Raw genomic sequence first — 25,566 nt, forward strand, 5'->3', positions numbered from 1 at the left:
AATCTGCAATCACCACCCTAAAAATGGGCCAGGCCGCTAGGACGCACTTGTCAATGACACGACACGAACAATGTGGTGAATAATCTTGTGTAATAGAGAATAATAATATTAAGTACTATTATAGTACTTAGCTAAGTAGTTACCTAAACCCAAGGATTTTTGATTTCAATTGAAATTTGCCTAAATTGCAACTTGTAAGTTGTAAGTAGCAGTAACTCTACAAAAACTGTCTCTACGAGTTACGACTATGCCCTACTTCAGTACTTAACATCTTTACACGAAATTATAGATGTAGATTATCTATTCCGCGGTATTATTCATTTAAAATGTTGGTACCGTCGTCGGGGTCCGCTACGCCCGAAACGACAAAACTTCACGATAACATTAATAATAATAATAATAATAATTGATTAAAACATAATATTATATATTTTTATTGTTTACTGACAATTGCAGGCTGATAACGGCCGACAGCTACATAGCAAAATATGTTTACGATACCGTTCACTATAATAATCACAATTCACAATAAATATTGTTCTCAGCACGGAATATAACAATTCTCGGCGTCCTCCGCAGACCGTGCTCTGTTGTGTTGTTCTGTGTCCGTACTCGGTAGTCAGTACCACGATTTAATTTATTTTTATATTTATATATTTTCTTATTTCGCGTCCGAAGCACAATATCCAACGTTGTAAGTCGTTCCGGCTTGTGTCGAACACACGATTTCTTATCGCGTCGATTCGGCGGCTGCTCGTCCGGCGCTCGCGTTTACAATGAGAACGTATTAGATTTATTTTCCAAAACCAAAGTTCCGAGGTAACTACTTAATTATAATAATATATTAATATTACTTTCATATCGAACGTTGTCGAGTACAAACATATTGTACAACAAAAATGTCATTGCATCGAGCATTAAACATTTTCTATAATGTTTGCAATAAAGTTTATCCTCGGTGATTTAGATAATACGCATGCATGTACCTAGATATTTGTGATCTTATTATCTTAATTACCTACCTATGTATTACTTGCTTTCCTAACACCTGCCTCTAAAGTTGATCAACTTGATTGATAAGTGGTCCTAAAATTGAGAATATTATCTCTGTCTTAGCGGTGTTTCATTTTACATTTTAGTTACAGTGGCTAGCAGAACCCGAGGTATCTTGAATCTCAAGGGATCAAAAAAAAAAATTAGATGTAACAAAATTTTGAGTTACTGAGGCAATTTAAAATACGTAAATGAATGAACTGGACGGAAAAAAAATGTCGATAAACAGAAACTTTCCAAGGTTCCACTGTATTAGGTACATAGTTATCTATTGGGTACCTATCTAAACGTTTAAAATAAGTGAATAATTCAATAATCACATTTTGAAATTGAGATACTAATTAGTGAAAGTGTAATGATATAATTAAAGATAATAATTAATTTTACCTACCTATTTCTTAATATGATGAGTATATTGTGTAGTTTAATGTGTACTATTTAACAATACAAAATAACTTAATTGTTTTTTATGTATTTTCAGAATATTTTGAATCATGGCTGACCAGGATGAAACAGTGTTAAAAAATGAAAAGTCTAAAGAAAACGGTAAAATTAATGATAGTGTTCCAGAATTAGACGATACCGAACCACCTAAGGTTATAATAACTGCTCCTCCGACAATGTCTATAAAAATGATTAGTAATAAATTACAAAAGCCAAGTGATGGGTCTGATAATAAAGACTCAGATGATTGTCAGATTATCTTACCCAAGACTGAAATTATTGATATTACTGATGATATTTGCGATAAAGATGAAACATCGGAAAAAACTAATGAAGTTGGAAACGTTGTAGATAATTATGATGATGTTAAAGATGCACAAACAATTATAACTCTAAAAGAGGAGCCCAAACAACCTGAAACAGAAGTGATATCAGAAGATGAAATGCTAGTTGACAATATGCCTGTTGACACTGAAGCTGTATCTGAAGATGAATTGCCACCAACCACTTTAGCTGACCAAACTGAAATAGTATCTGATGAAGAGCTGCCTAGTGAAAATGGCACAGCCAAAACAAAAAGATGTCAAATTCCCGAGGAGAAAGAAGATGATAATGAATCACAGCCTGTGAAAAAAGTTAAAACTGAAGAAGTCAAACCAATTACTGAACTAGATAAGTTTTGGCAAGCTGTTAAAGACGACCCATCAGACTTCGCTGGATGGACATATCTGTTACAATATGTTGATCAAGAGAATAATGTTGAAAACGCAAGAGAAGCTTATAATAAATTTTTGGAACTGTATCCATACTGTTACGGTTATTGGAGAAAATTTGCTGATTTTGAGAAAAGAAACAACAACAAAGAGGAGAGTGAAGAAGTCTTTCAACGTGGTTTGAGTGCCATACCACTGAGTGTTGACTTATGGATTCATTATATGACATACCTAAAAACGCAGCATTCCGATGATGTGGATCGTATCCGTAGCAAGTTTGAGAAAGGCTTGGAAACGTGCGGACTTGAGTATCGTTCAGATCGGTTATGGGATCATTACATTAAGTGGGAAATTGAACAGAATAAGTTAGTCAATGCTTTTAACATATATAGTCGTCTTCTTGCTACACAGACATTGGGCTATTTGCAACATTTTGAAAATTTTAAAGAGTTTGTGAACAAGAACTCACCTGATAAGATTTTGAATGCTAAGGAATATCTTGAATTAAGACAGCAAGTAGCTGAAAGAATGAGGTTGAACGGAAATGAAGAAATGTTGACAGACGATTCTGCACCTCCAGGAGAAGAAGAAAACACTTTTTTATCTGATGTGTCAGATAAAGAATTGGCATTATTAAAAGAAAACATAATTGAATCAAGACAAAAAATTAATAAGGAAACTGGTAAAGAAATAGCTAAGCGTCAAACATTCGAAGAAGGTATTAAAAGACCCTATTTCCATGTAAAACCTTTAGAAAAATGTCAAATAGACAATTGGAAAAATTATATCGCATTGGAGAAGGAAGCTGGTGACCATCAACGCATTGTTGTTCTGTATGAAAGATGTCTAATACCGTGTGCTTTGTATGAATATTTTTGGTTGAGTTATCTGGACTATTTAGAATCATTAGATTTTGATGTAAGCGATTTATTAAAAAGTTTATTTTCACGTGCCTGTTTGGTTCACCATCGAAAGTCACCAGAATTACATTTAAAATGGTCAGCTTTTGAAGAAAGCAAAGGTAACTTGGACAAAGCCGCCGAAATTCTGAAGAACCTTGACGACGCTGTTCCTCATATGTTGCAAATTATTTATAGGCGCATTAATTTGGAGAAACGTAGAGACCAAATAGATAGAGTATGTGAATTGTATGAACATTATATAAATACTTCTCATACAAAGTTCCTTACCTCTAATATTGCAATAAAATACGCGCGTTTCCTTTGGAAGTGTGCAAGTAAAATCGAAAAGGCTATCGAATTGATCGCAGAAATAATAAATAAAGATAAAGACAATATGCAAGACAATGCCAGACTATTGTTGCAACTTGTTGAGCTTAAAATGAGTGTAGAGCCTTTAAACGAAAAATCAGTTATCCAAATATTTGATGAAATATTATCGATGAGCAGTGTTAATTTAGAGCAAAAAATATTGTTTTCTCAACGCAAATTGGAATTTATTGAGGATTATACTTGCGATTATATATCATTGCGTAAAGCCACCAACGAGTTCAAGAGTTACACAGAGTTGCTCGCCAAAGAGAAGAAAAAAGCTTTGGCTGCGGTCGAGGAAGAAAAATCTAGAATTGAAAAAGAAATGAAAGCGAAACAGGCACAAGAGATTGCAGCATCCTCAAATTCTCAGACAGCGACCACAAACTACCAGCCGTACAATTCAACCGGATATTACCCACAACAATATGCCACTGGATACAACCAGGCAGCTTATCAACAGTACGCTCCTACTGGACAAGATTATTCGTATCAGTATCAAAATTGGAGCTACCCGCAAGCGACAAACTACAATCAGACTTGGGGATCATACAATTACAGTGGAACTGGAAGTGGTGGAAGCGGAGGATATTAATGTACAGACATCCTTAGTCAGACAAACACGTTAAAAAATGATTTTATTTATAAATAAAACATAATATATGTATAATATATACAAAAAAAAACATCAATAGTATAAAAAATTATGTCATAGAATATAAGAACATTTAAAATAAAAATACACATGTTATGTGTTATTAATGTTAAGAACAACAGTTTTGCAAGGTAATTGTAAGTACATTTATCTTTAATTACATGTTTATAATTATAGTATGAAAAATCACAGTTTTTGTTTCAATCGAATTATTTCAAATATATTTTCCCAAAAGTGTACGCTGGAAACATTTATTAGGCCATCGACCATGCACGTATTATCGCCGTCTATTGATAAATATTTGGGATTGTCCACATTTGTATTATTCCACACAACGTTCGAATCTGATGAATTTGGATTTCTTAAATCAAATAAATCAAATATTTATAAAAAACTGCCAAAATATTGTAATCAATCATAAATTTGATGACAGACTTCATTAATTTTTTAACATACCCAGTTTTTGCAAAATTGCACCACAGCTTACTCATTGTTCTGCACATTCTGTATTCTGGTGTATTAGCTTTGGGCAAGAATCCAAACAATTGTCCGTAAAATAAATAATTTAATTCGTCTGCGTGACATGCACCTATGAATTTTATTATTTTATTAATGTTAACTGTAGTTAAATACCTCTATTTAATAATATCACACAGTTAAAAATCAAAAATAAATAATCGGACCTTACCTTTTAATGAATGAAATATTGGCCTTGTAGCAAATAGGAGTTTTTTGCAGCCATTGAGTTCTCCATCAAATTTGAACTCATAGTTGTAAATTGGCAGTCCATCTTTTTTAAGTAAACTATTAAAGCCACGATAAAAGTCTTTGGTAAAAAACACATCGCTAAACAACTGGAAAAATGTATAATTAATTTCATTAGTTTGTAATACATCAAATTATCACATTGAATCTAATGAAACTACATAAACATTTTTACTATAGGTTCATCAATAAAAAACTGGAATTCCAATGGAAAATATTGAAAACATGTAATGCATACTTACACGACATGTATTTTCCAATTGAGTTATATCACTTGATTGCTCGTGTTCGCTGAAATAAAAGTTCTTTACTTTTTGAATGATTTCTTCAGAATAATCAGTTTCAAATAATTTTCTAATCTCTTCTAATTTGTGATAGTCAAATAATTTTCCTAATTTGTGTTCTGAAAATAAAAAACATAATAATTATTAATTATGTTCGATAAAGGTTCACATTTTTATTTAAATGGCCATAAAAAATAAACTTTATAACTTCATTGGTCAATATATAAACAGAAATTTATAATGTTGATTTAAATTTAGAACAAAAAAACAACAATGACATCACTTATTTTCTTTGATATTTTGTCCCTCCTTGCACTTTCATTAAAATTTATGAAAAACTAAAGATATGTAATATGAATATTTGTTTTCTAAAAAAAATATATAAATATAAATCTATTTTGAATATTAAGCAAATTTTTACTTATTTGAAAAAAACAGAATAGTTTATATTTTCCTTGAATATTAACTGTCTAATTAATGGTTCATTAAAAATTAATAGACCAATCATGGGCCACTAAATAATGTTTAAAGGACGACCATTATTTTAATATTGATTCATTAAACGTTTATTGAGTGTGTATGCAACATGACATGAAAATATTTAGTAACTAAATATTATAATTGTATATAAAATGTATACAAAATTACGTGTATTCATCAATTATGTTTAGATAAAATATGGCCATTGATTTGGTAAGTCAACTAAAAAGTAATTTGCCTCCAAACACTATCATTCCTTCCATATTGTTAGTTCCAGTAATTAAAGGTACTGCCGTTGCCGATTTGATTAAAATGTCTGGATGAGCAGGTATAAATCTGTCACTAACGGTTTCACTTTCAATAGTTGGAACAAACTGGAAATTTAGCAAATCCCTTTGGCCCTTTAAAATTAAAAAAAAAAACAATTATTAAAACATTATAAAAATTAATTTTATAAAACAAAAATATCTAGATAAAAAAATTTGTGCTAAGATATAATATTATTATTTATGATATATATTTATGATAATATATTTAATATATATTATACAAATTATGAAAGAAAACAAAAGTTAATAAACATTTTTTGGTTATAATTTTTAATTTAGTGGTTTTAGGGCCGTTCTTACAATGTCCGGTTAAAGTTAACTGGCCACATTCTGTCGGTAATAAAATCTGTTATCAGCCGGTTAGCGTAACTGATAATTTACCAGACATTGTAAGAACGACCCTTGAACAGTTTTCCTATCAAATTTTTGAAATATTGAATTGAGGAGCATACAAACATTAAAAACCCAATAAAGTAAACTAGCTAATGTATGTCTTGCATTCATAATTTTATGTACGCATAAAGTAAGATAATTTACTATCATACATACTTCAAATTTAATCTTCAATGTTGTACATTTAACTAAATCTATTGCTGGAACATTTAGTAAATATTTTATTATTTCTTTAGGATCGTCTTTTTGACATCCCAATTTTTCCGCCAACTTAAAGGCTACTTCTGTATGTCTTTCATTAAAAGCCCATGGATTAAAAACACATCCACTTTGCATTATAGCTTTGTGAAATGATCCTAAAATAAAAAAAAATTTCAAATCTGTTATTTAATACCTAATTATAATTATTAAGATCAAATCAGTACCATTATAATGTATTTAAGTATTTAAGTATTTAAATATTTATGTAATTCAATTTCAAACAGAATCTTTAAATAAATCTGTAAGATATTAAATAAAAATATTAAATTTAATATTGGTTTAAACAAAAAAATTAAATTCAATATAAAATTAATAATACCTAACTAACTAATTTTTTGTTTCAATTATAATTTATAAATCATATATTTGATAAACATTATTCATTAAAACAATACAAAATATTTTATGATTTATTTAGGTACCACAGAATCCAAATTCATACAACTAGTATTACATTCTAAATTCAATGAGTTGTAATACTAGAATAATGAAATCAATGATTACCTACTGAATTCTAAAATGTTAAAGAACTGTTTAATAGCATAATATGTCACCATGACAGTATTGACGCATATAATATATCATGTCATTTGATTTAAATATTTAATAACAAGACATAAAAGGCACAATTTATTTTATTAAAGATGTTCTCAGTGTTTCCACGAGACACCAATTTGCACAGTAAAAGTTGATGGGCATTTTATTAGTTTTGATTTAGTTAATTGGATTCAGAAAAAAAACAAAATAGGATTTTAATTTAGATTTTAATTATTTTCACTAATAATTTCTATTTAACTTTTAAATTAAAAAATAATATGTGCTTAATCCCTGTAATAAGTATATCACCTAAAAGCCACAAATTTATTTGAATTGTATCCTGGTTTATAGACTACTGTTCACTGAGATATGCACATAGCGGTACAGTAAATACATTTAAGACTAACCTGTAGATTGTGGAGAAAGTAAATGACAATGAACAGAAGCAGATCCTGCACTTTCTCCAAAAATGGTAATATTGTTAGTATCACCTCCAAATGCTGATATGTTGGCTTTTATCCATTTGAATGCGAACAATTGATCTTTCAAGCCCATATTACCAGGACATTCATCAATTCCAAAGTTTAGAAATCCTAAGAACAAAATCTAAACTCAATTTTATTCCGAACTTGTTAACTACTTATATATATTGAAATATACTATAACATTACACTAATTAAAATTTATATTACTAAACATACAACTAACTATAGTTAGTAATTACCTAGGACATTTAATCGATAGTTGATTGTTACAACAATTACATTTTCATCTAGCAAATAATCAGGAGAGTAAAAATCCAACGATCCAGATCCATAATTAAATGCACCTCCGTGTATGAATACCATAACAGCTTTTTTTTCAACCACTTCCTCCTGGTAAATTACAATAAAAAAATTAATTATTACCCAATAATCTATGTAATATTACAAAATTATTCTACAACCTGTGGCACAAATATGTTTAAATACAAACAATCTTCACTTCCAATAATTTTTTTGCTCATGAAAACATCATACTGCATACATACTTTACCACACGAAAACGCTTTAAAAATTCCAGTCCATCCTGGATGTTTGGCAGGAGGCTAAAACAAAATTAAGTATGTCATTTAGGTATTATTATTATTATTATTATTTGAGTAAAAATATGTTACATTTATGTAATTAAATTTAAAACATTGTAATTTGTTTTAATGAACATAAAATTACTACCTATAATTACCTACCTACCTAATTACATTTTCATAATATTTTTGGAATATAATCATTCTGGTTAAAAGTAATTCATAAATTTGATATATAGTTGAAATTATATGCTATTAAAAATTCTCACCTTGAATCGTAAGTCTTTAATTGGCGGTAAAGCATAGGGTATGCCTAGAAAACTGACATACGATTTATTTGATAATCGTGTTTTGTAGTGGAGTCCTTGTAAAGTACCTTGTTCAAGGACTACTGTCATTTTTTTTCTGGGCTAAAAAAATTAAGTATAATAAGTGCTATTACAATAAATAAATAAATAAAATAATAATATAATTGTCCTAAAATGTATAGATTGGTAGAAACTATTATTATTTTCACACAGTTCTTACATCTTTAAACAAAACATTAAAACACACCAAACTTTTCAATTTTCAATTTGAATAATAATAAATAATAATACATTTCATTAATGTGTGAATGATTATAGTATTTATTATATGTAGGTTTGTAACAACAGTGTTAACATGGGTAATTCGACGTCATTAATCCTATATGCTCTTTCTATTATAGTAGTGTTTAAGCTCTAATCGTTGACACAATGTAGTATATAAATCAAAACCATTATTCATTGTGACTAGTTTGATATTTGTAAATATAACGAGTGTTGTACCTATAGGTAGCTGTCTGCCTGTCTATACAAAGAATACTGCTGCAAGTACTTAGTAATGGAAATGGAACTTGGGTATCATTAATTAATAATCCAACTCCCAAGATTAATGATCCACCGGCCAATGCTTTTAAAACGCTTGGATTTAAATACCTATGTATACCTCGGACAATAAAAATTAAATACACGTCTCAAAATATGCACCTACTGGAAATTTACTAAAAAATGTACCTAATTAACTTTTTATTGAAGCCATTAAAATAAAAAAGACATTGCATTGATTCAAAGTTTTCAAAATAGATATGAAAAATGTTAACTACATAGGTAGGTAATAGGTACCCAAGTTGTAAATTTGTAAAAAATTACACAAAGGTAGAAATTACCAATTGGGCTTGACTGTTTTTTTTAATTAACCAGACATACACCAAGATTAAAATAAAAGTTTAAACACTAGATAAAATATTTAATAGTATGATAATATCGACAATAATATTAGTTAAGTGCCTACCTATTTTGTTTTGTTTTATTCAATTCGTAATTAATTATATTTAAGTTCAACAGGTGCCACTGTAAAAGTGTAAGAACTAAAACTGGTTTTTTACCGTTATCACAATTTAGTTTTTATCTGAATTTTTTTTATCAATCGCGTAGATAGTAGATATTGATGATAATAATAATATTATACAGGTCATACTTATTTAATTTTTAATTTTAATGTGAACGAATAAATTTTGATAGATCATTACAGTTCAAGACCATTTCAAGACTAAGTAATAATGTAATATCATTAGTAGGCCAGTAAGGTCCGGATTTCAATGCTAAGTGCATTTTTTTTTGTTTGCTCTAGAACTGTATTCCAAGTAAATTAATCCATAACTTGATTTACGATTTACCTTTTTGGCTATGTAATAGATATTTCAAAAGAGAAACTTTTGTTTGCATTTTCTAATAGTTGTAGGTAGGTAGGTACCTACTTAATTTAATTAATTTTTAGTGCATTATATCATTTATTATAAGTATTTATAATCAATGATTATATATTTGTATCTTCAATCTTGTATGTATTTAAATGTCTAGTATATATCTGATTGAATTTAGGTTTAAATTTGTTAGGTTATGCTTAAAAATTACAATTTTGAATTTAACAGATACCTATAACATAAATGTACGTAGAACTTATCATAAATCATAACCATAGTTATTAGTTTATTTATATTGTATGTTTAGAAATTAGAACGAATACAGCCATACGGGACTAAAACAGCAACAAGACGATGTTCACTGATAAAAACCACTGTCGATGAATCATTATTAATTTCTAATTTTTCTATAAAATTATTATTTACTAAACGTCTTTAATACCTATTTAAATATCTGTACCACAGAAGTCAACTAACGCAAGTCTATTTTTTGAAATTTTGAGTTAATTATATAACCAGAATATGCTTTTTGTGATCTTTTTAGAGGTATTACAACGTAAGTCCTATATACAATAAATGCATAGATCGCCAGAAGTATACTAACTTAAGTCCTAAACTATGATAGGAGTATAGAAACATATGTCCAGCGTTTACATAAGAAAAGTAATTCAAAATAATATTTTTGAAGTACACTATTGTAAGTCCATTGCAACAAAAATTTTTGTTTTGTCTCTCCTGTAAAATTTGCTTTTTATGACTTGCGTTACTTGACTTCTGTGGTACAGATATTAAATATTTATTTGTATGTCGTACCTACACACGTGTAACATTGGTTACGTCGTAACTACAGTTTATTCATAATTAATATTAGGACAAATTTACTTATTAGGAAGGTAATTTTAAAAGGGGAACTGGGAACAACAATGAAACTGCGTTCGAACGAAGGTTTTTATTATTATTGTAACTTTTGTTGATGTTATATGTCATTTTTTTAAGGGTTGAAATGTAATTTTCGCTTTTATTTAAAGCATTTTTGATAGTTATTAGGGCATTTTTAACCCGGGCCCTAATCATTAAGTATTGTTGTTAGGTATATCGGTCAAACAAATAGATGAGTGGGTACCGCGAACATTTTTTTCTTAATTATGAATAATATACCCAACCATATGATTATAGTATTATAGGTACCAAATAAAAAATGTTCGTAGTAGGTACCTGTATAATTATCAAAACAATTATTATAGAACCGCAAACGGTAAACGTAGATAATGCATAACTTCATGTTATAATCGTACATACATCTATATAATATAATTCGGCCAGACTATACCGACTACTGCGGGTTGCGGAAAGTATAATCGTATAACTGTATAAGCACTAACCTAGTATAAGTAGTATGGTATAGCCGGATAGCCCGATAGCCGTATATATAGGTAACCTATAGAACTCGAAACACTTGGAATCGCTTCGAATAATAATTATTTTTGGCCCGTTGTTATTTTTCGACAGGTTTTCGATCTTCGTGGATTTATAATTTATTAAATAAAAGCGGAATGCACTATATTATATGACGTATATACCTATTATTAAATTATTATTATCGTTATTAATTATTATTATGTACCTCCTATACGTGCTTGCATAATATCGGTGACGGACTAGACGGTATTTGGCCCAGAGCTATACATTTTTTGGTTTTGGAAAGAATTACCATAAGTTTCATTTTGCCGGGTTATGCACTTATGTCTTATGCCTACTGCTCATGCGTGTCCGTGCACCCATCGCCTTCTCCGCAAGTCTCGCGACTGACTTGGTTCAATTCTGCAATCGAATCCGCCACTGTGGCAGTACCTATCATGTGCTACTATTATTATTATTATTATTATGATTACACGAGGGCAATAATTATATTATCCGTCAGCAATGACCGACTTGATGATGTGTAATAATATGTTGCTAAGGCCTAAGGACATTGTTAATATGATAAAATAGGTAAATTATGCATAGCGCGGTACACTAAAATATCTATTTGGTGCCAGCAGGTGGGTACCTATACGAACTACCTAGTAGGAGATACCTGATCGGTGTTTAGCGGCAATGATATTACAAAACTTTATATCTGGAAAAATTGGAACTACCCGTATTACATCAAATAGATCTGCAGCATCGGCTAGGGTTTAGACCCACGACCTAACCGTCCCCCCCCCAAAAAAAATTAAATTAATAGTCTTCTTCGGGCTGCAAGTGCTAGGTAAATACCGTTTTTAAATTTTTGTCTATATGTTTCAAATTATTAAACCCAATAAAAATTTAAGATTTTGTATAGATCCCCCCCACAACTTTTTTTTTACTGCTAACATTTTGATCAAAGTATTGATAATGACCATTCATGTTTGCTAAAAACGTATATCCCCCCCCCCCCCCAAACCAAATTCCTAATTACGCCACTGTACAGTATTTCTAATATAGATAATTTAATGATACATAATTTACAATATATATATATAGTACCTATATACACACATACGATAAGAATTGTTTTTTTTCCGTAGACAACAATTATAGTTGCAGTTTATAATGTGGGGGGGGGGTGGCTTAAGTTCTCCCAACAATGTATCTATTTGCACCTATGCTCTGCAGTTTACTCAAATAATAAACTATAAGTCCATAGATTTATTAAAACCGGAAGATAACACAAATAATGTATCTCAGGAATTCTATAATACAGGTACCTACGAAACAAACTTACTTACATAATAAACATAACATTATAATATTATATCGATGTTGGTATTTAAATGTCAGAAATTTCTTTTTTGAAAATTTATATTTATTTAGTTTACTCGTAACGTGCAATTTTCTGGTTAATCATATACAAATAGTACCTACCTATATCTTTTAAAATAGGCGTGACCTATTTCCATAAGTATGCAGAGGTCATACAACATTTTTAGAGCATTCCTTTTACTGAGTTTTACGAGTAGATAAGTAACAGTAGATTATATCCAAAAGGCTAAGAATACAAATAAATACTATGCTAAAATACGTAAAAATAGTAATTTCGGATAATCGGATATTATAACATGTCACATGTGGGGGCCGATCACCTAATTTATCTTTGACATAATATGTCATAGTAGATTTTTAAATAAGGGGGGAGGAACGGCCCACCGCACAGTGGTTCAAAAATGAAAATAGTTGGCCTAGAGTCAAATTTTCACAGAAATCTTACGAAATTATTTGTTATATTATACATAATTATAATTCGTATTCGTATACTGACTTAAAGGGTCTCCACGTGACCTGTTTTTTCTCAAAAACTTTTCTTATAAGGAAAAACTCTCAAGTCTTGTAAAAAGAGGTAAAAAGTTCGATAATTTTTTTTTTTTTTTTGGAAAGAGAAACCATTTTTCACAGGGCTTCAATTTTTAATTTGTATTCCTAAACCAGTATAAAATACGATTTTAAACTTCCATCTTCAAGTGCTCACTACAAAGTAACGAGCAAAGTTTAGCAAGTAATGATGATATATTTGTAATCATTAGATTGTGATTTAATTGGTGGTGTAAATAATATCGTCATGTAATTCAATGAAAAAAATAATTAAATTTGTATGTTTATAAAAAGTAATAGGTTTATTATCTTAATATTTGTAACATTGTACATTTCAATTACCATATACGGGTTAATAACAATTGTAACTTCATAATTGGGTCATTAAATACTATTTTTGTAACTTATCCAACATAGATAAATTGATGAACGGTTCAATTTCATTTTATTTTATTTATTGTAGACAGTTAAACTATATGACGATTATTGACAAAATATCATAGTTTTTAAGAAAAAAACTTTATTTTGTCTATTTTATATTACATTATGAGTATACCCAATGATATTTTGCAATAAGTATACATCGACTTTTGGCCAACTATTTTTATTTTTGAACCACTAGTGACCGTAATGTACTGCAAGGGATCCCCGCTGTGGATCCAGCATTCAAGTTGAAATGTAAAAATAAATGATTAAACATTGCATTATGTATATAGGCGCTTTGATTGCATCTGATTGTTAAATAAAAAAATGGGGGACATTGGTGATGACACTTCGGCGCCACTTTACATGTGTATGCAATACATTTATACGATGCGCCTAAATATATTATTATGTTTAGTAATTATCTTGTGTTTACCCGGTTCAAAATTAATCCATGACCGGACATAATAATATCCTCTCGTCGCGTTTTTCCTTTCTCATTCATCCGGATCACCTTGGACGACGATCCCCACTATATACTGAAAACGAATCGTTCAATAATACGATATTCGTACATGAATTTATGCATGGATTTGAGTAAAAAATTAAACGAAGGTAAATTTATAATAATATATTTTTGGTTATAATACTTATATAAACGGTCACTGATATTATGTGCACATAACACATGCAGGTAATACGTCATATAAATATATAATAGCTATCATATTATACAACTATATAGAGTCGTTCGCGTGGACACATACTTATCGTAGATATCTGCAGTGCCTATATAATCTATATACATTATCAAATGTTATCAGTAGGTAAATTTATATTATTATTTATTACTTTATGTGTTTATATTGGTAAGTATCTTGTTAAATATTGAAATACATTTTTTTTTACAATTTCAATTTGAAATTGGTATAGGTACGCGTTTAAGACGTAGCATTTTTGAAATAATTATTTAGGGTATTTATGATTAAAAATCCAATATTCTAAAAATGATTAACTACCTAAGTATACTTTTATGCCGAATTCTACAACGATTTGTCAGTAAATACTTCGTCTCTACGACTCTACTTAGTTTGAAAAACAATTTGTTCGTCGTAATTTTAAATATGTACATTGTACCTACCTATATATACTGTTCAAAAAAAACTTGCCTCGATAAATTCAGGTCCTGCTGAAACGTTTTAACAGAAATGTTTAAAAGTACATATGGCGCTTTATATACGCCCTAAGACTAATATTTTGAAAATATAATTAACTACCTATACATAATATAGGCAGTTAATAATAATATACACAATGACAAAAAGTCACTATGCGAATAATATTTTTAACTTCATTCTGTATGCAAAAGAATTGTTGGTATGTATCAAGTGATACCATTAATATTTTTTAAATTGCAACAGAATAATAAAAATGGTTTATTACGTATAAATATCCAATTTTGTAATAATTTGAACTTCAGGCGTTTTTGAGCGTTCTCGTCATAAAGAATTAATGTGGCATTACAACAACAAAAAACAAAAACAATTTATGAGGAACCTATTGTATTGAATTTTCAAACTTTTTGACCATTTCAAACAGCATACAATTTTCTATTTGCATATATTGAAAATAAAAAGTAGGAAAAAAGAAAATTTAAAATATCTAAAAAAAATCCAAACTGAGTCAAAGTATTTCGAAAGTTAAATAAAGTCTAGTACATAAATGCTAATTTTAATATTTGGGGAAAATGACAATGTGCCTACGTTGTGAGAAAAAAATATATCTTATGCAACGCAACATGCAAGTCTTTAGTACTAGGTATACTGGTATACATAATCGTATTACCATAATGTACATACGTGACATTGGTTATATCAACGTGGAAAATATGCAAAAATATATTTGTAAGAATTGCGGTGACTAGAATACTTGTGTAGTTGTGTAAGTCTAGCAGCGTTTTACCGAACGACGTTTTCCATTGGTAGTGTTTAGGTACAATATGAACGCAATATCGAATGCTCAGCAATACGCAAGTCACCAAACACACCACGGCTGTAATAATATTGATAAACTCCATTTTATAACTAAGGTAGTCAACTATATTATAATCAAAGTTCATATACGATATACATATAATCATTACGCTATAACTTACGTCATATAACATGTCTATTATTTTTTATTTGGTCACAGAAAATAAAATAATTTTTATGATTGGATATAAATATTAAATATATAATTTTGGACCTGTATTTTATATTTAGTCAAAACAACCCAAATAACCGTGCACAAAAATCTGTGCAGTTTAACGGGATTTAATCTTATAAGAAAACGTAAATCCACGGGCATTTAATTTATCATGGTAAACGCCGAGCGGACCAGCTTGTAAATCGTCATTTTATATTCAAAATGTGAATTCTCAATATTTATCGGTAATTAGGTAACCAGGGTCGGACTGGGCAGGGTCCGGCTCATTATCCTAGATATATAACAGCTGCCCTACTCTGACCAGGTAATTTGGGAGCTAGAGGGGGCTTAGACGCCCAAATACTTTTTTGCCCCCCCAAATAATATAATGGCAAATTAAAGAGAGTCATTTATGATTTATTCGTTATAGAAACTGCAGGAACCATTTAACTATTAAAGTTTGATGACACCTCTGTCTCATATAAATATATAATCCTATTACAGTATTATGTGTATGTCAAATTACTATATGTTCATGTACTTATGTCCTATACGATTTAATCATACCACTTACAAGGCACCAGCCCAAAACCCTTCTAGTTCTGTCTTCTAAGACAGATCTAGTACTACAGTAGACCACTGGGGCAGTCTGCCCCTGTAGGTAACTATACTATTATTATGTACCTATTATGTGTAGATAGCCCAATTAGTAAATGTCAACATTTATTATTTTAAAAACAAATTTTGGGTCTTCTAACTTCTAGACACTACAGCTTACAGGGCATTAGCATAAAACAACTCTATTACGTCTGGTTTAATTTGAACGTCGTACAAGGTATTTAATGTGAGTTTTTAGATGAGATAAGTATATTAGATATCGTGTCGTATACGTCCAGTCTCGTTAGCCGTCTGACATTTTTCTTAAACACGCTAATATTTGTATTTTTGTAGCTACCTACAAAATGTATAAACGAAAACAGTGTTGTACATGATTTAATAATTATTTTATTACAAAATGATCACATGACGTCCAAACTTCTGAAATTAGCATCAAAATTAATGAAAAAAAACTTAGTGACATTTTGTTGTCCATTATTTGGAATTTGGATTTATGATAAATAAACGTGAGAACAAGAATATTATAAACCGTTTTAAATGTGGGTGAATATAACCGTCACGTGCAGAACAATATTAAAATGAAATTATTAAACATTAAAAATTGGCTCTAGTTAGTACCTATACCAAGTCAACTGGTATAATGCCACATTATAGCTATTTTTTTTTTTATATATAGCTATCAGCACACGACTATTATAGCTCAGCAATTACATATGCGACAATATTACAAGATTAAAATATTTGCACAATATCAAAGTATATAAAAATAATATAACAAATATATAGTTGGATAATGAGTGGTAGCCGGTAGGTACTCACATTATAGCTATATACTAGTGGTGTATTGGATAATGTTAAATGATTTTTAAAAATAGAGTTTGAATGGATATAATATTAACTATAGACTATAGTGTAATAATATCAGGCCCAATTTATAGGTACCTACATCATAATTTTATCACCTGAAAAAAAATTTTAAATACCTACTGCTATTATAGTCATATAGCTAATACATTATCATAGCACTCTACATATTTTAATCTCCTGAGTTGTGCCCGTTATACCGATCTAGCGATTGCTGGTGATTTTTTACTTATTCCACTTAATTACACGCTCCGACCTTACTTCGAGTCTCCCCCCCACACTTTCCAACGTCTTCATCAACATAAATAATATACAAAAGTACTTATATTGTTTACTTCACATCGCATCCATACACAATTATACAAGGTATACCTATACGCAGTACGCACGGAAATATACCTAGTCTATTCTAGGTATTACAGGACTCGAGTTGTCTCCAATATATTTTATCCACTTTAGAATAATGTACACTACACATTACACAATACGTAATTTATTGTTCATGTTACTATTATGTATCGATAACCATGATCTGTACCTACGTCATACGACGGAGACCCTAGACACGTGATGTATACACGTAGCGTTAAATATTATAGGTAGGTTCATACAATAAATCGGTGCTGCGATATTATGCGATTTAGGCAGAAATACAGCCACAAATGCAGTATAACTAGTATAAGTATAGCCGTACAAGTATAAAGGTATGCCTGATAACGAGTTCGTGCTACACACAAACATTTTGTAAGTTATAAGACTAGAAGATTGAAAAATAAACTTACTTTCTATTTTACCGAGAAACATAGGCACAATTTATTAGGTAGTTTTTACAATCTTACGTATAAATGGATATAATATCATATTGTGTGTGTACCTATATTATATTGTGTAATAATAATATATATATATGAGTGTTATATAACGTCCTCACAACAGTTAAAACAGATACAAGGGTGAATAAGCACTCACCCCATCCTATACTCCCATGGATACTATAGTTAATAGATATAGATATCTAAAATATTTTTTAAAAATGTGTAACTAATACTTTATATTTCCATTTTTTGTTGGTGGCAGTTATATGGTGTATCACTTTTCAAAAAACGAGAGTTTATAACTACTTACCTAATTTACATTTTTTTCTAATACTTTTAAGTATATTTAAATATTTTGGGTCTAATACTCCTTGCATTCCTATATATCTAGTCTACACTCAACCGCTATTATGTAGGTCAGGAATCTTAAACTCGCGGTCCGCGAACACATTTTAAGCACGGCATGTATTTGTTGTTGTATTTTTAATCATTTTATATATGTTTTTAGTACGAATGAGGTCCGCGAGACTTAAAAATAATAATATAGGTGGTCCTCTGCCTAAAAAGGCTGAAGAGCGAAGACCCTTGATATAGGTCTAATACTCTATGATAATAAGAATATGTTCTCGTTTAGTAGGCACACCACTTAATTTACCGTTTACTCGGCTGTTGCTGCAGGGCCGAATATCGACCACGGTGGAACGGGTGTTGTCGTAGGATAAAAACTAAGAGTCCTGGGGGGGGGGGGGAGCATTCACTATTTTGTATACATCTTGTTTACTGATAACTGACGAGCAATATTTCGGATCTTCTATCTCAGGCTGTACGATATATTACGTCTATATATAACGTAGAATGATAGCCGATGGCATGAACAATCATTGAACGTTTCAAGAATCAATATAGTGAGTTAATGGTCGCTTAAATAGTTGAATATGATTTAGTGACCCACGACTGGCCCGTCAATTTTTATTGAACCATTAAATCAATCAATTTTTTATGCATCCCGGCACCAAGGTCTGTGGTCTCGGACAACATAAAAAAAACCGTTATCACCGCGACTGACTATCTTGGGCGGCGGAGATAATAAATCATATGTTTTGCTATCTCCGAGTGCGTTATTAATTTTTAACGCGAGAACCGTGTATAATTACGATAATGATAATAATAAATAATAATACGAGAGCGGAGAGAAGCCTCTTTGAACGTGTCCGTAACCGTAACGAAACGCTTTGATTTACAATATTATCGGGGCAGTTAAAAATATTATCACCCAACACCTATATAAATATTGATAAGGCCGTATAGGGGATAGTTTGTGCCGTTTTCAACACCCCGCGAGTGTGGTGACGATAAAATAAGATAATAATGACGTCGGCGTTTTAGTGGGGAATCAGATCGATAGGATTATAATAAAAAAAATGTATTATTATAATATAATATAATAGATGGGTTCGATACAACGTATACTAATAATAATAATAATAATAATTTATATGTAGTTATGCTTACAATGATGCTGGTCAAAAACACCACCAGCTTGTTGAACACGACAATCGCCCCGATGCGGAATATGATGAACGTCGACGATAATCTGCCCATGATAATAATATTATCGCGACACTCGTGGGTTAGATATTATTATTATTCGTTCGTCACTGTGCGGGCGGGCGGGCGCACAAGCCACAAAACGCTGGTCCGACGCGAACGACGACGGCGCAGAACCGAACCACGATAGGCAGATGCACTGACTGTCACAGGATCCGTGTCGACCATGCGTGGCATTTCTCCCCTTCCACTGCGCCGCCACAAACGATATTTTTGCTATTATTATCATTGTCATACACTATAGGAATGTATTATGGACATTTACTTCGAGGTAGGTCGGTGGGTATTCGGGTAGCATAGTAAAACGTTATTATTAATTTTAATCTTCTCCGTCGTCGTTCCCTCTGCGTGTTCGTTTTTCCTTGAAAAAATTCAATTCCAATATAAACAAGAACGCAAATCAATAACAAACTCCGATATTTTTTACCGGGAAATAGGTACCCATGTACGATAAAAAAAAAAACGACGTATCGTTAAATACAGAAACACCGGGGGAAAAAAAAATGATACATTTAAAATCAATTTGAGGTGCCGTTTGCGAACCGCGATTTTCCACTCATCGGTTGTTCAATTCTTTCTTTTATTCTCTTATATAATTTTATTATTTACTTATTATTCACCATGCAGTTTGTTTGGATTGTAAAATATATATTTTTAATACCTAATGAAGTACTCAAATACCTACGCCAATGACGAGAACTGTTACGATTATGCATTTAAAGCACCATATAATAATATGATATACAAAATTGCATACTGCAGAGTCGGCTATACCGTTATTTTTGTGTTAGTTTTATTATATTCTAAACCAGGCAGTCTTGTTAAGAATACTTTTCAAATGTATTCAAAATACATACTCATTTAAATACTTGGTGCCATTAATACGTATTCGAATAACACTATCTTTTAAAAGTAGTCGAATATAAATACAAATACATTTTAAAAGCATTCAAAATACTTTTCAATTAATATATTTTTTTAAATATTAAAATATCCGTACGTTTATCATGAATGTAGGTACCTACACTTAAAATCATTAATACATATTTAAATTAAATAATTAATAAATACTTTCATTAATTAGTTCAAGAATTTCAGATGTCACATATAGGTACCTATTATATTTCTGCAAAGAAAATGTATTTTCAAGGTATTTAAAATACTCTTGTCGAAATGTATTTTAAATGCCTATATAGGTATAACGAAAACTCAACTAGACTGCAGGAAAACGGTATACACGAAAACGACCCACCCAGTAGCATAATAACATTGTAATGTTCAATGGAATTCTTTTAATTATTCCAAGTAGCCATTAGCTGATATATGCCTTGGATCTAGGTCGTGTTCGAAATTCGTTTAATTTATTCAAAACAGTTGCGCGTGTACTTCCATGACCGTGGTATATTGTATAAAATCACGAAAGTGGACTAGAGTAGAAAAAATTTATAATTACTATCAGTCTACGTAGAACATCATAATTATATATTTATTTGTACTTACTAGACACTATAGTTGGGTTACGACGGAAGTTATATCGCGATATATACATGTATCACCACTCACCAGGTGGCTACATAGAAATATCCGAATATACAATAGTGATATTAATTACTAAATAATTGATTCTAAAGAGTTCGCTAATCGCTAGTTTTGCAAGGGAAAACAATAAGTAATAAATTATAGAACTATATAGGTAATATTGTATATTTCTACCAACTCGTATAGAAGGTATAATACGAATAATAATTACATATGAACTTTCTCTGTGGCCCGTTGTATTTTATAAGAACACTCATTTCAGTATTTATACATAATAGATTACAATGATAATTAATTATATTTGTGTTATACTACAAACTCAAGTGTGAAATTGTTCCAGACTCCAGTTGAGTGGAAACGGAGTGGCCCAAAGCAGGAATGGCTCCAGGGGGGCCCTAGGGCCGGCCGCGCCCCCCAAGCTGTATTTCTAAACAATTTTATACTGTTTAAAACAAAATCATAAAAAAAAATCATCGATATTTTCTGAAAACTATGACTTGGACCCTCCTAAACATGTCTCTGGAGCCGCCCCTGGCCCAGAGGCACAGGAGGAGTGTTTAAAGAAATATTAGGTAGGTACACTATTCTGCATTTCAGCGTCTCTCCTCGTTTTAACTTAAAATCACGGTAGATTATAGTCTAGCTGTTTGGTATACTTTAATCTACTGTGCTTTAAATACCTATACCTACTGTTGTATAACTAATTAATAACTTATTCGAAATTTATTCGATTTGTATGCATTTACGGAATACAATATTCTGCAAACATCCGAATGCGAAATAGAAAAATGTTTTTATGTTGTCACACAAAAAAGTAAAAACTTATAATATTAAAACGATAAAAATAGAGAAAATATAATTCGGTTTCGAAAATGATTTTTGAGATTACTTCAAATTATGTTGGTAATTTTAATTTTAATTTCCAAAAACTTCATACATTTTCGAGAAAAATTAGTGTTTACTTTTAAAAGAATCATTTCCTATAATTGAGTACTTATGTGTATAAACTATAAGTAGCAGGTATAGCTATTTATCATCGTATTTTAACTGAATACCTTCAACTATTATGATTAATGACCTAGTTACCAATATATCGTTTGTCCATGTACATATATCTAATGACTATAACACCCTATCAATTATCAAATATATTGGCAGTCCAACACCCTAACGTGCAATGATAGTAATTGAAGATATTGAGTGTTGTACTGTTACCTTAGGTACCTCATAAATCATAATATAGGATATAGGTACTATAGAGTTTGGACTACGGAGTATCGTCAAATATTATAATATGAAACTGACCAATATATATTTTAAATATTATACTAATAAGTTTTAAATTTTAAATCGTTATAACGATTTTTAAAGTTTGTTTACATATTATATTTTATAAGACTCCATGAATGGAAGAAAATATGAAAGTATCACTAACGATAACATTTACATAAACATATTTTATATTTATATTATACTATCTACATTATTACCTACTTACCTATAATGTTCATCAATAAACCTTGGAAATTTGAAATATATTTGAAATTTTAATGCATTAACATATGTAAGGCGGCAACGTATTGCACACATGTACCTATTATATAGTATATGTCTGTATTTACCATAATATTATAACCAGAATGTACTATGCATTTTACGTTCTTTGCATGCATCAGTGGTGGACATTATGGGAGGGGGGAAGGTTGATAAAATAAAATACAACACAATATTGTTTGGACATTTTTTTCTGAAATAGGTAATTTTTTTGTCAATCAAGATCAATTAATCTGTTGACATGGTTTATTAAGTTATTAAACCTACTATAATTATACACCTTAATACCTTATACACTTATAAGCTTGAATTAATTAAATCGGTTTGTTTTAATATATTCCTTCAGCTGTAGTATCATCAATACGGCAATAAGTGAATGTAGAAAACTTCTATCACCTAATTCAAAATAAACGTTTATGACGTATTATATAATATATTATGCGTACCGCCGTATACCGGTGTATAATACATTATCGAGATAAACATCATCGAATTATTGGTATATATTTAGATATTTCATAATTTTCGTGTAGTATATATGTATTACCAAAATTATTAGGTACCTATATCTGGCATTTCTTCGTTATACCTCGAGCGTTGAAATTAAAATATTATATTAATGTATAGGTAGTTATTCTATGTCAGTATTATTTATTTACTAAGACTTCGTCCGCTGTAGGTTATAAATTAAAACACGTCCTTGGAGTGGAGGTCTTTTAGCCGAATCAAAAAATGAAAAAATACTAATGTGTATCAATGTATTATTCAAATCACTAAAGCGCAAAACTGTAAGATGTAAGTCAATAATTGAAAGCCAAAAATGTCTTCTGGTTTTCGTATATGGTTATGTATATAGGTACCTTTTAGTAAATATAATCAATTCATATATATTAGTTTTTATTATTATATTATGATTTACCGATAAATAATAATTATTGATTACAATGTTGACTATTATAGGTAATAGAATTTAAAATGAAATAATATTTTTACGTTTGTAAATGCAATTACAATTTGAAACATTATTATAACTTATTCAAATTTTCAGTAATACATGATGGTATAATACTATAGAAATGTATTAAATAAACATAATATACATGTATATATTACACATAATATATAAGAAAAAAATTCTAAATAGGTACCTATCTATAAACTTTTAACTTTTAAGTGAATATTTGTGTCATGCGTTTATACGGTAGTTGAAAAATGACAACCGCAATTTATATAGTTAGAACTTAGAAGTCACCACTGCCACTGACTTACTGGTGGTGGGAGAAATTATGTCTAAATCTTGGTTTTACTCAATATGGCGATGGCACGACAATTATTACGTCTTATCTGTTCGAGTCGTGTCGTCTTATCGGACATATTTGTATTTATTAATTAATATTTCCATGTGTTTTTTATTGTTTTATTTAAAGAAGATAATAATATAAATAATAAAATATATATATACATATATATATATATATATATATATATATATATACTAATATATATATATATATACACAGGTACTATGGGGTAAGTGTGCAACAGAAAGACCTGACAAATGAAATAACATTTGTTCTAATCAACATTAAATTTTTTTTTTGTATAGTTTATAATGTTTATATACGGTCGCACTACAATAGTATGGTAGGTATACAGTTTTAGATTCTGAGCGGAGTGGTGAATATGTATTGATTTTACAATGATGTGTGTTTTTTTCTTTATTTTTTTGTGTCTGTGTACACGATAAATAGTCGAAATAATGCTTCGACCGTCAACTTCAGTTTCTTGTTCGATGGGAAAGTGAACCTAGTTGGTGCATTGAGGAGGTCAAAATTAGTCATTCAGTCAAAATTTAATGTACCTACGGTCATTTGTTTTAGAGTCGCACCAAAAACCAAAATCGATTTTCTCGAAAACGGACTTTGCGTAAAAAATTCCCGTTTTTCCTTTGTTTTTCACATCGCTTTTGAAAACTACTGGGAAAACTTTACTTTTGACCCCCCATAGTACCAACTAGATCCACTTTCCTATCAGAAAAGTTACTGTTAAAGAAAATTCAAGCACTTTTACTGTCCTAAAAGGTGATGACAGACACAAAAAAAAATTTTAAAAAAAACACACATCATTGTAAAATTAATACATTCATCGCTTCCCTCAGAATCTAAAAAAAAAATTGGAAGTGACTCTGCTGAACAGTAGGTTACAAGTGGGTGACTGTTATGGATAGTGGTAAATTTGAATTCAATGATATAATATCATAGTATACGAAAAACGATTTTAAGTGGAGACGATTTGTCAGCCTAGGATATTGTATACTATATTTATATTGATATTATTAAATATTATTAATACCGTAGCCGGTTAAGTTGAATTATTTGTATTTGTTTACTATCGTATTTGTATAATATGATAATATATTTTAGACGTTTCAATTACCCACGAATGATATTTTTAAAATAGGCATATGTATATTATATTACAAGTAACAACGAATTAAGAACGATATTGCAAAAAATAATTGCCGGAAATCATTAGTTTTTAACTGAAAACGACAGGGAAGTCTAAACTTGGCGGTCAGTCTTATTTTTAAGTTATATGTATTATAACTAATTGAAATTTTTGGTATTTTCATATGTACTCGGTGTACC

At 30.1% G+C, this 25,566-nt stretch overlaps 2 protein-coding genes across 3 annotated transcripts; one reads left to right on the forward strand and one right to left on the reverse strand.

Annotated features, from left to right (window-relative positions):
- The first annotated feature begins 456 nt into the window (after window positions 1-456).
- Window positions 457-4,327, forward strand: LOC132950257 (pre-mRNA-processing factor 39-like). Its single transcript, XM_061021600.1, has 2 exons — window positions 457-819; window positions 1,535-4,327. Exon 2 carries the CDS (start codon window positions 1,548-1,550, stop codon window positions 4,074-4,076), a length of 2,529 nt encoding a protein of 842 aa, XP_060877583.1. The 5' UTR covers window positions 457-819; window positions 1,535-1,547; the 3' UTR covers window positions 4,077-4,327.
- On the reverse strand, window positions 4,094-19,954 carry LOC132950258 (juvenile hormone esterase-like). 2 transcript variants are annotated; one of them, XM_061021601.1, is made up of 11 exons: window positions 19,730-19,954; window positions 8,521-8,661; window positions 8,132-8,272; window positions 7,910-8,060; window positions 7,593-7,778; window positions 6,544-6,743; window positions 5,904-6,066; window positions 5,144-5,304; window positions 4,825-4,990; window positions 4,593-4,725; window positions 4,094-4,497 (listed from the first exon to the last, which is right to left on the reverse strand). In XM_061021601.1, the coding sequence occupies exons 1-11, from the start codon at window positions 19,817-19,819 to the stop codon at window positions 4,323-4,325; spliced, it is 1,707 nt and encodes a 568-aa protein (XP_060877584.1). In that variant the 5' UTR covers window positions 19,820-19,954; the 3' UTR covers window positions 4,094-4,322. The 2 variants fall into 2 exon arrangements, with proteins under 2 accessions (XP_060877584.1, XP_060877585.1); XM_061021602.1 differs by lacking the exon at window positions 19,730-19,954 and adding an exon at window positions 9,566-9,664.
- Window positions 19,955-25,566: the final 5,612 nt, after the last annotated feature.

This window comes from Metopolophium dirhodum, chromosome 8 (genome assembly GCF_019925205.1).
Source record: "Metopolophium dirhodum isolate CAU chromosome 8, ASM1992520v1, whole genome shotgun sequence".
NCBI classification, from domain to species: domain Eukaryota; kingdom Metazoa; phylum Arthropoda; class Insecta; order Hemiptera; family Aphididae; genus Metopolophium; species Metopolophium dirhodum.

Bases quoted from the DNA above. Each gene is read 5' to 3' on its own strand.
- LOC132950257 (XM_061021600.1), top strand. From the start codon at position 1,548: ATGGCTGACCAGGATGAAACAGTGTTAAAAAATGAAAAGTCTAAAGAA.
- LOC132950258 (XM_061021601.1), bottom strand. From the start codon at position 19,819: ATGGGCAGATTATCGTCGACGTTCATCATATTCCGCATCGGGGCGATT. The intron at 8,662-19,729 runs GTAAGCATAACT...TAATTTTTTTAG, and splicing joins TGTTTTTGACCAGCATCATT to CCCAGAAAAAAAATGACAGT. The intron at 6,744-7,592 runs GTTAGTCTTAAA...TTTTTATTTTAG, and splicing joins ACTTTCTCCACAATCTACAG to GATCATTTCACAAAGCTATA.